Source organism: Geospiza fortis, unplaced genomic scaffold, assembly GCF_000277835.1.
Source record: "Geospiza fortis unplaced genomic scaffold, GeoFor_1.0 scaffold1, whole genome shotgun sequence".
Lineage (NCBI taxonomy): Eukaryota > Metazoa > Chordata > Aves > Passeriformes > Thraupidae > Geospiza > Geospiza fortis.
In genome coordinates this window covers 8,232,545-8,243,717 of record NW_005054320.1, presented here as the reverse complement: position 1 = coordinate 8,243,717, position 11,173 = coordinate 8,232,545, and the positions used below count along the sequence as shown (strand labels likewise).

At 46.5% G+C, this 11,173-nt stretch overlaps 2 protein-coding genes across 2 annotated transcripts; one reads left to right on the top strand and one right to left on the bottom strand.

Annotated features, from left to right (window-relative positions):
* Positions 1-580: 580 nt before the first annotated feature.
* Positions 581-7,528, top strand: LPCAT3 (lysophosphatidylcholine acyltransferase 3). Its single transcript, XM_005420682.3, has 13 exons — positions 581-617; positions 1,773-1,880; positions 1,995-2,101; positions 2,253-2,346; positions 2,433-2,470; positions 3,522-3,700; positions 4,099-4,207; positions 4,864-4,950; positions 5,238-5,404; positions 5,984-6,131; positions 6,667-6,825; positions 6,945-7,071; positions 7,188-7,528. The coding sequence occupies exons 1-12, from the start codon at positions 581-583 to the stop codon at positions 7,059-7,061; spliced, it is 1,350 nt and encodes a 449-aa protein (XP_005420739.3). The 3' UTR covers positions 7,062-7,071; positions 7,188-7,528.
* A 216-nt stretch (positions 7,529-7,744) lies between these two features.
* Positions 7,745-11,127, bottom strand: EMG1 (EMG1 N1-specific pseudouridine methyltransferase). Its single transcript, XM_005420609.3, has 4 exons — positions 10,779-11,127; positions 10,392-10,450; positions 8,823-8,972; positions 7,745-8,073 (listed from the first exon to the last, which is right to left on the bottom strand). Exons 1-4 carry the CDS (start codon positions 10,909-10,911, stop codon positions 7,960-7,962), a joined length of 456 nt encoding a protein of 151 aa, XP_005420666.1. The 5' UTR covers positions 10,912-11,127; the 3' UTR covers positions 7,745-7,959.
* Between the last annotated feature and the right edge of the window lie 46 nt (positions 11,128-11,173).

Genomic DNA, 11,173 nt, shown 5'->3' with positions numbered 1-11,173 from the left:
GGGAAGGGAGAGGGATGGCCTGGGAAAAGCATTTTGTAGGGGAGTTTGGAGCTGCTGTTTTGGAAGGGAGGGCAGGCTGGATGTGCAGGAGGGAGGTTGCCAGGCTCTGGGAGCAGAGAGCCGTGGTATGTGGGGTTGGCCAGAAAGCAGCCTGTGCATGGAAACCGGCGTGGGACACAAAAGGAGGAAGGAACAGCAACAAGGAGGCAGGGAAAACCAAAAGAGGGGTGGCAGGAGGCTGAGGAAATGGGGAGCAGCAGCTCGATTTCAGGAGACGGCAGGTACACATCTGGATGCAGCAGAACATGAGCCAAACAGGATCTAGAAAAGAGCCCCGAAGTCCCCAATTCCAGGGCTCCCTCCCAAGGGATTTGTAGGGTTGGAGAGGGCCTTAAAATGGCTCCAGCCTGTGAGCACTGCCAGGCTGCCAGACATGTATTTAAATAACATGACAGAGTTTCTCATTTCCTCTCACAGTAGTGACTAGACTTGGCCTTGCTTATTGGAAGCCTTCCATCCATCATACACTTCTCGGCAGAATGTGCATTTCATCACCTTTTATTACTGCTCCCTATAAAACATGACCACCTCCTGCTACTGCTGCTCCATTAGTGCAGGTAGCAGAGCTCCATCCACTGCTCCTGATCCCAGCCAGGATGATAACTAGTGTGGATGCCAGTATTGTGGTATGTGATGAATCTCCCCTTTTTCTGAGCAGGATAAGAGAACACACAGGCTTGCAAAGTACAGCAATAAAGTTACAAGATGCCAGAATTAAAGTATCCCAGCTTCTTGTATCCCAGTTCAGCGCCTTGTGCACATGCCTTTAGAAAAGCTAATTGCAACATTTCCTGTGCCACTGTGCATTAAGACTTATTATATTTACGGTCTGCTATGTGGCAGTGTTTATTGCATGCTTCATGAAACTCACCTAGACAACAGAATTTAATTGAATTGTGGTGTTCTGTGTGACGCTTCTCACTGTACTACCAGAGTGCTTCACAAATATTTACTTCTCACTCGTGCCACAGATGAATAATCTGGAGGCATTCCTAACTTAGACTAGGAGTTACCTCGCAGAAAATGCAAGGAAAAAACCCTTCCACTTTTCTTAGCTGCACCATATGAAATGCTTCTGACTGATTTTTTTTTCCAAAAATACCACATACGCAGTACCAGTGGATTTTAGCACAGCTTTGTGTACCCAGTAGTTCACAAATCAGATGCAAATCCAAAGTTGCAGAGTTAGAAAAGCAAGAGTATCTTACTGCAGGTCACCTGAGGAGATCTGAAATTAAAGCTGAAAGAACTCAGTGAGGTGGGAGTAGGACTGAGGTTTTTTGGACGTTGTAATGGTATTAAACATAAAGTTTTTCCCTTCCCCCTCCTTTTTTTTTTTAATCTAGCTTCTTGCCATGTTCATTGTGTTTGTCGCATAATTTGGAAATGAATCACAGGCTACAGTGTGATTCATGTATTTCAGCATTATCCATCTCATACATTGAATGAGGCCAGAAAATGTAATCCTGTAATTTTTTTGCACTTCAATGTCAGTTTTGCTATAATTATGTTCCTGTTAAAGTATTTTCTTCTATACAGAGTAATTCATCTGGGAGTCCCAAGATGCAAATGCAGTATCAGGAATTAACACCATGCCCTGTGTTGATAATGTGTGATGTAAAGTACCTGTTCAGAAAAGCTATAGTTTGGTTCATGACAAATACTTGTCTAAACTTCTTTACAACTCTTCCTTTTTTTTTTTTTTCTCTCAGGATATCCTTTTGCCTTGTTCCAGCGCTATTTCCTCTTCCAGAAGGAGACCTACCTCGTTCACCTCTACAACGTGTTCACAGGACTCTCAATTGCTTACTTCAATTTTGGTAAGATGAGTTTGGGAAGAGAGAGCTGCATGTCCCAGGGCATGCTGCAATATGGGAGGATCTATATGTGTAATTTCTATTTCTCATCTCTCTCTTTGTTTTTCCTGCCCACAGGGACGCAGTTTTTTCACTCCCTGATATGTGTCCTAATCCAGTTCCTGATCCTGAGGCTAATGGGTCGCACAGTCACTGCCGTCATCACCACCTTTCTCTTTCAGATGGTAAACCCTCTTTTTTTATTCCCTGGGTTTGTAGAAGGGAGGCCTCTGTTCAGTTTAGCACTTCAGTAGCAACTGTGGGTGGAAAAGTGGAGGCAGATCAAAACCAGCTGGAGGAATTAGTTTGAATAACCCAAACAATGGTTTCTTTCAGACATACCTTATGGCTGGATATTACTTCACAGCCACAGAGCATTATGACATCAAGTGGACAATGCCACATTGTGTCTTGACACTTAAGTTGATTGGTGAGTGACACCTCTCTTCTCTTTCTTGCACTTTGCAAGCTGTGCCCATCCCAGGGCTTCAAGTTTTCACTGTTTCTCATGTCTAGGTCTGGCCATTGATTACTATGATGGAGGAAAAGATCCGGTGAGTTAGACACCATTTCTCCGTCATTCCATGCTGTCCCAGTGAGCTAGAGATCAGGAAATCAAGTTCAAAGGATGTGAGTTAGCAAGCTGCATTGTTAGGTAAAAGCCACAGCTGAGAGGGGAGCCTCTGGGAGTGTTTGAGGGCACTGAATTCTAGATTGGAACAAAATAATTTGGAACAGAGGCAGTAGTGATTAGAGATGGACAGAAGTTGTTCCAGTTATGTCAGAATATTACTCTGCACCCTTCCAAATCCCCCACCATCTCCTTCCCCCAAATCTGTTGCTTTAGATTCCCAATCCCTGATGCTCTGTGTCTTGTGGGTAGCATACCTTTAACTTGCAGACAATCAGTACTGGATCTCAGTTCCCATCTTCCTTTCCTTTGATTAGTCTTACCATGTCCTTGTCAATGGTTGCCCTTTACCATTTGTTAGGACCCTGTTTTTAGCTCAGACAAACAGAGAAGTTGCACAGTGTATGGGAGAGGGCACTACACATGCTACAGTCCCTCAATCCTGCTCCAAGTACCTGCATTCCCCATCTCCTGTCTGAGGCCTGACCAAGTCTGTAGCATCCATGGAATCACTGCTGACTGCAGGAAAATGAGGTCAATATGAAACTTCCTGAGCTGAAGCTTCAAGTATTTAAAAACAATTTTGGCATCAAGAAGTAGGGATTGTAGCACGATAAGGTCTTGGGAGTGTACATGAAATTGCAGTCAGGGACTGGAATAGGTCAGGTACTGCAGTGCTCCTACTATGCCTACTCTGCTGCCAGGGATGCATGTCAGTGGATCCCTTCCACGTTGGGAGCTTATTTGGGAATAGAGACCTGTGCAACCGGTCTCAACCATTGGATCTTGTTGCTGTTTGGAGGGGGTGGGCATAGAGAGGGCTGGGAAGAGGAACGGACATGAAGTACAAAGTGTAAAGTTCCATGTCCATGGGGAGCAAGAACAGAAACAGTAAGGAGGCAGGGTGAGGACATAACATGGAGAGCTAGGATGAAACCCCTGGGATGATGTTAATGCCACTCCCTTTGGTGCAGGAGTTCCTGACCCCTGAGCAGCGGCGATTTGCTGTTCGGGGGGTTCCTACCTTGCTGGAGGTCTCAGGATTCTCCTATTTCTATGGTGCCTTCATGGTTGGGCCTCAGTTCTCCATGACAGACTATCAGAAACTGGCAAGGGGTGAGATGACTGACGTTCCAGGCCAGAGACCCAATAGGTAATACAAAGCTGCTTGGCTTCTCCCCTTCCTACAATCCTAGAATGCCGACTCCTCCACATTCCCTGCAGCAGACTGCCTTCTTACCTGGACACAGAACTACTGGGGCCAGGAGTGATTTATGAGACAAGGCAGTCTTTCAAAAGTCACTCATAACTCTGCTTAATGTCCCAGCATTGTTGCAGGGCATGAACATCAACAACCATTTGACATCTTTAGTACAGACTCGGCGATGTTTGCATCCCAGCTTCCAAATGGAGGCAGCTGCTGCAGTGGAATGTGGTGACTCCCTGTCGCTGTCTCCCCCACCTCCAACTCTTCACCTCTGTTTTTAAAACTATGAGTTTGATGGTCTCTTTCCAAGGCATTTCTTTGACCTTGGTATTTTTCTTTCTCAGTTTTGTGCCTGCTCTCAAGCGCCTGAGCCTGGGTCTCTTGTTTCTAGTAACCTACACCTTGTCGAGCCCATACATCTCTGATGAGTACCTCACCTCAGATGACTATATGGTATGTATTCACTTGGCTTTGTGGAGTGTGGAAGAATTCCACTTCTCTGGTGGGCACTACATCTACAAGAGTAGAATTATTTTTTTATTTCTTTTTTTTTTATTTTTGCCTCAATTTAAAAATAAGTCAGCAACTAGTGATAAGATTTTCTACAGCTAATTTGGCTTTACTGCCTGTCCTGATGATTCCACCTGATGCAGAACAGGAATCTGTTAAACAGAACTAAAACAAATGAAAACTTTTACAAAGAGATAATTGATCTTAAATGCTACTGTTTTCATACCTAACATACGTATTTTATGACTTTTAATGACTTTCCATTTAACCATTATGTGCAAAGAATTTCACTATAGTAACTTGTAAGGCTTACCGTAATCTTTGACGTTCTTGGAAAGCTCCTAACAAGTAATTCCTACTGGCAGATTATCAGCAAGCATTTTGATTATGCTAATCCCAGAGTCTTCCCAAACTCTACCTATTTCAATACAGCCAAATATTACCAAAGAGAATGATGTGTAAGTTTGCATAAGCCTGGCAGCCCAGCCTGTATGTCTTAACACAGATTAAAACAAAAGATGGTGATGAAATACCATGTGTCATAATGGCCACTCAACTCCAGGTTTTATTTTTACTCTGTTTCACTCTTCTCTCTGCAGGAGAAGCCTTTCTGGTTCCGTTGTGGTTACATATTGATCTGGGGCAAAATTATACTCTACAAATACGTAACTTGCTGGCTTGTTACGGTGAGTCTAGATGTCGTTCCAGAAGCAAAAGACAAATGAATAAAGGTCCAAGCCTCTTGGACTTAGCACTAAATGGAAGAAATCCAAATATCTGGAGATCAGTGCGGGTCAGTTCTGCTTGCTTTAAGTTAGCAAAAGCTAGCTAACTAAAAGGCAGTTTTTAATCCATTTGTTCCATCTGTAGTGATGCTTTCAACACAGTGAGAGTCAGCATTTCCTCAGCTCTGCTTCTCCAGCAAAAATAGGGCAATATTTTCATCTTATCTTTCTTGTGCATTTTCTCATAGGAAGGTGTCTGCATCCTTGTTGGTCTGGGGTACAATGGCAAAGACCAGAATGGAAAGCCTTTGTGGAATGCCTGTGCCAACATGAAGGTCTGGCTGTATGAGACAACACCTTTGTTCACAGGGACCATTGCTTCTTTCAACATCAACACCAATGCTTGGGTGGCCCGGTGAGCAGGACACAATTCTCCTTCTATAATGTGTCGATTCTGTTCTGCCAGCAGAACCAAGACCTTAGGCTAAATGGGAGCACTAGAGGAAGAATCTGCCAGTTTTCAGTTTGTGCACCTTTTCCCATGTTTTGCTGCTGTGCCCTTAGAAACAGGTTATTGGGGTACTGGGTTAGAGAGATCTCATAATTCACCTGGAAAGGCAGTTCATTAATAAAGGCAAGCAGCTGATGGCAGCAGAGACTAGAATGGGACTACAGCAAGCCCTTGGGGCTGCCTGCCTGCTCAGCCAGCCAGAGAGCTGCTCTGACAGCTGCTTCCTGCATCATGGCTCTTGGTGCTCCCCACTCCAAACTCAGATGGGTTTTGGTTCAGCACTTGCTGGGACCCACAGCCAAATTCTCCCCCTTATAGCTGGAATTTCTTTAAGATTGTTTGGATGTAGGTTTTGCCCTGGTCATGCTGTTCCTGCCACCACGGGGTGTGCAAAGGCATTGGGTCCCCTGGGCCCTTCATCCCTGACACAGCAGGGGAGGGCAGAGGATAACCTGCAAGCACTTTGTTTCTTTTCTGCTCTAGCTACATCTTCAAGCGCCTGAAGTTCCTGGGCAACAAACTGCTGTCACAGGCACTGGCCCTGTTCTTCCTGGCCATCTGGCATGGGCTGCACTCTGGCTACCTGGTGTGCTTTCAGATGGAGCTGCTGATAGTCATCGTGGAAAGACAGGTGAGCTTTGTCTGACTTACCAGAAAGGGGGGGAAGCTGTGTTAGCCTCTGCCCCTGGGTCTGGAAAGTGCCACACTGAAGGCTTTACTTGCGTTAAATATGAAAAATAGCTGCTCACTTTGGAATTGGTTTTCAAGCATGGCAGGGTTTTGTTCTCAAGAGTTTAGTAGCTTGCTGCCTTCTGCGTGGGCAAACCATAAATATATTGCAGAAGCTGACAGGGAGAGAACTGGAAAGCTTGGCATATGAGCAGAGGGCGGCTGAAGTGCTTGGCAGCTGGAAAGACTGGAGGACAAACACATGAGCTGAATGCCTCTGTTAAATCTCCTAGTACTGCAGGAACAATATTCCTTATTAAAATGTATTTTCTTAATTAAAACTTTGGCCAGGACAGGGCATTTAGCTGCTTTTTTAGACTAGCTGCCCACTAAAACACATTTTACACAGCTGGATAGAGAACTTTAGCCCCAGAGCCTGCATATACAGCCACAGGACATCCAACTGTTGAGAATTCTGGTTTCTCTCTCTAAATTAGGCCATGAACCTTGTTCGGGATAGTCCTGCCCTAAGCACTTTGGCCTCCATCACTGTCTTGCGGCCCATCTTCTACGTGCTGCAGCAGACTAACCACTGGATGTTCATGGGTTACTCCCTGGTGCCATTCTGCCTTTTCACCTGGGACAAATGGATGAAGGTATTTAAAAGCCACAAACAGACGACCCCACATGGTCAACCCTGTTCCCTCCATCCCCTCCCCTGTGTTCTTGGCTCAAAGATGGTTGCTGATCCCCAACCCTGCCTTTCTCTTTACAGGTGTACAGGTCTATTTATTTCTTTGGCCATGTGTTGTTCTTCACCTTACTGCTGGTGTTGCCTTACATTCGCAGATTAATCGTGCCACGGAAAGAAAAGCTAAAAAGAGCAGAATAACAGCCAAAAGGTGAGGCTGTATGAGGTAGAGACCAAGAGGTAAAGTGGGGCAGCAATGCTGCAGCCCAAGGTGAAAGGCAAACATGGAATCAACCGAAGCAAATATAGGGCACCTCTGTTTTTCAGATTGTACCACCTGTGCATTCGTAGGAGTTGATTTGACACTCCGGAAGCAAAGCATCACCTGCCAAGTTTGCTGTGTTGAAGTATGACTATTTTTCAACGCAAGGAGGGGGAAGGAGAAAGCACAGGGTCAGAGACCCGAAAGGAGGGGATGAGCAAGCCTCCTTGAACCCCTCCACCTTCTGTCCGTTGCCTTATCTTTGCCGCCCGCGGCCGGCGCTCGTCTCTCCGCTGACACCAGATGATTGTACCACACTCACGGCAGGTGCTGCATTGGATTGGAGCCACCTTCTGACTTTTCTACGTTTGTCATCTAAGATAAAAATTGCTCCTGGTCTTTTTAACATCAGCTTCAGCTCCTTTCCTCTTGGGTGCCTCAGTGTGGGAGTGTGAACTGTCACATGCCGCCGAGCAAGGCGATTCTACAGGACCGAGTGACACCAGGGTGAGCAGGGCACAGCTAAGAATTCCACTTCTATGTGACAAATTCGGGCCAAGTCCCTGCTGTAAGGGGATCCAGCCTGCCCACATATGAAAAATGAGAAAGTAAAATTCACGAGTGCTTTTTACTCAAAAAAGGTACCTTTAATAGGAGGAAAAAGGGTCAGTGGGGCAGTCCATTTAAAGTCTCATTGCTTCAGAAGCTACAAGGACGAAGTTGAAGTGTTTTCCAGGAGCCCAAAGCTGCACCAAGTCCACACCCAAGTCAAAGAGCCCTTCCAGAATGTGAAGTCACTGTATACAAGTCCATCATGACAGCAGTAGCAGCAGAAGCTCATACAATTCCCCACACTTCCTCAAAGGCAGTAGTAATTTTAGCACACGTCAGGGCAGCAGAAAGGGGATAGTTGCTGATGGAGACCATCTTTTCTGTATAGTCAACATTGACCTGGGAGAAGAGGGGGGGAAACAGAACAAAAAAAAAATTACCAAGTTGCAAAAAGCTTTCACTGAGCCCCATCTCCATTAGTACAAGAAAGACAAGGAACCACTGGAGAAGGCTCAGCAGAGGCTGGACAGATTATTGAGACATGGAACCATCTTTTATGAGGAGAGACTGGAGGGCCTGTTTTGTCTAGGGAAGGGAAGACTGAGAGGGATCTCGTTAAAGCACATAAATATCTCAATGATGGGTGCCTAGAGGATTGTGCCAGACTCCTTCCTCTGGTGCTCAGTGACAGGGCAAGGAGCAGTGGCCACAAACTAAAACACAAGAAGTTTCACCAAGACAGGAGGAAGAACTTCTTTACACTGAGGGTGGCAGAGCACTGAACAGGCTGCCCAGGGAGGTTGTGGAGTCTCCCTCTCTGGAGGGATTCAAAATACACCTGGACATGTTCCTCTGTCACCTGCTCCAGGTGACCCTGCCTTGGCAGGGGGTTGATCTCCAGAGATCCCTTCCAACACTAACAACTACAGAGGCACAGTTTTTCCTCAGCAGGGAAACTGCCAGTTCACTTGGGAAGGACAACAGTCGCAAGTGTTGCAGTTGTGGGCCTTTTTTCTGATAAGCATACAGGGGAAAATGGGGGGCTGGGTGGAGGTGAAACCAAGCCAAAAAAGAGCAGATAAAACCTCCATACTCAGAACAAGACTGAAACCTTTTCACAGCCCCAGGTAAGGGATATACACACTTACCGAGCTGTGGGCAAAAGCTCCCACCACGATGACAACTGGCTCTGCTGCAGGAACCAGCTCACGCAGATCTGACACCTGTGATGCTGCAAAAGAGGTGCCAATCTTCATACAGCCCACGGGCAGATGGTCAGTCACTGGGTTTTTAATCACCTACAGAAAGCAGAAAATTAATAGGGGTGTAGAGGCAACAGATCCTGACACATAGCTAGATGCATTGTTTGCTAAAAGCAACAGACAAACAGAAAATTCATCAGCTGGTTGCAGGCTGCAGCTCATGACTGGTGCATCTGGAGCAGTCCACCCTCATTGTCCTTGGTGGTGCTGTTATTCCACAACCAACACTGTGTACGCAGTTCGACATCACAGACTGCCCTTGCCCAAAAATCAGATCCCCTTGGGGTACACACCCTGTTTCCCTGTCCCCCAGATTACCCACCAAGTACACCCAGGTCCTTGAGCAAAACCAATCCCAGATGGTTGAGATGTGCCCAGTATACAGGTGATGTAGAGGTAGATGAGTCTTGGCTGTGGGGAGCAGTAGAATGAGTAGCAGAGCTCCCCATGAGCAGCAGTGCAATTCCTCAGTAATTCAAAAATCAAAAAAGTCCACAAGACCTTCTCCAAGTGACAGTAGGCAATACAGAATAGCCAGGAGAAGCTGAATAGCCAGGCACAGCACTGCTCCCAGAAGAGCATCCCAAACACCACCTTCTCCTGCAAAGAAGCCATGAAGGACACATTGGGCAGCAGGGTCAGGATCCCCAGGCACAGGGACAGAATGAACCCCAGCAGATGTGTCCAGATGTGTGCCAGTCTCAGTGTGTACCTGGAAGATGCTCTTGAAACAGGCACAGAGGGATGGCATGGAGGACCTAGAGTCCCCTTTAGGCAGCTCTGTTTCATCTTGGCTGGCAAGCAGGCTGCTGCTGGGATTTAAAACCACTCTCCTTTGGGGAGTCTGAATTTTCCACAAGAAAGTTACAAAATACATTTAAGTCATGATTAGTTCTTCTTTGCTTCTGGGAGTCTTGCTGACCTGCCTGCTGATGCACTGGCTGGGGCCAAGCCTTCTCTGCCAAGGTGACATCACCATCAGCTTCCTCAGGCTGCTGCTTTTCTGGCATTTCCAGCAACAAGGGTAGTTTTTCATCCAAGGAATCCGATATCATGATAAATCCTTTGTCCCTGTGGTTAATCCAGTCTTGCCCTCTGTGACTGCAGAAGATGTTCAAGTTAATTATATCTTCATTTCCACCTCTCTCTGCCTTTTTGAAAGCTGTACCCAACACGTGTCAATGTCCAGGCGTGGCAGTCAGGCTCGGGTGAGGAAACAGATCCCTCAGCTGCAAGGACAGGTGTGTTTGGGGTTTCCTTCCTGCAGCAGCAGCTCCTAGCCAGGTAGCACGTGGGAGAGCCCCCCTGAAGCCAGCACCCCCAGCAAGGATAGGACAGGAGAGAATAGCAACCACATCCACAACCAAAAAAAAACCACCTCCCCTCTAAAAAATCCCTCCTGCATTGCCGTTAGAATGTTGCAACATCAGCTGTGAACAGTTACAGAGTATTTACCTTCAGCAGTTTCTGAGGCCCATCAGCGGCTCTAACACTGAGCTTATGCAGCAACTGAACTGGCAAAGGGAAAACAAGAAAAAAATCACTTAAGCTGCGTGGTGATTTGCTGGATGAATCCCATGCTGTGCCTGAGCTGAGCTACACAAAAAGTCTCCCTTTAGAGTTCCCATCACAGTCTGAAAATCCTTATTTTGCTGACAGCACAGCCTTCTGCAGGCAGTCCCCACTGTGCTAGGGAGCACACAGCTGGAAGATGCTTTCACTTCCATGCTCTTTTCTCACCTTCACATTTTAAATTCAGTGCCAGTTTTTGACTTTTCCCAAAGTTCCCCCAGTCCTGACCAGCTTCTATTCCATAGCTGGTGTAGGGTTTGAATTGCTTACCCATAAGTCCACAGAATCGATCAAAAGTTCTTGGGATTCTGGTCTGGGGATTGACTTCAATGAGAACATTCTTCTTGGTGTGGATATAAACCTGCAGGAGCCCAGCCCGATTCAGGGGGCTGTCCATCAGCATCAGGAGACTCTGAAAGCAAAAAACACACGGTAGTGGAAATAGAAAGGCACAAGAGAGAGAATGCTAGGGAAATCGACAGTTAGCCCCCACAAATGCAGAAGGGACCGATGCTGAAGCTGAAAGCTCATCCCACTATGGGATGTAACGCTATAACGCTAAGAAATCAAGCCCAGACACCAACAGCGACTGAACCCAAAACCCACCAATGTAGCGGGGGAGGCCAAACTCGCCAACGGGCTCCAGGGGCACAAGCGGACCCGCG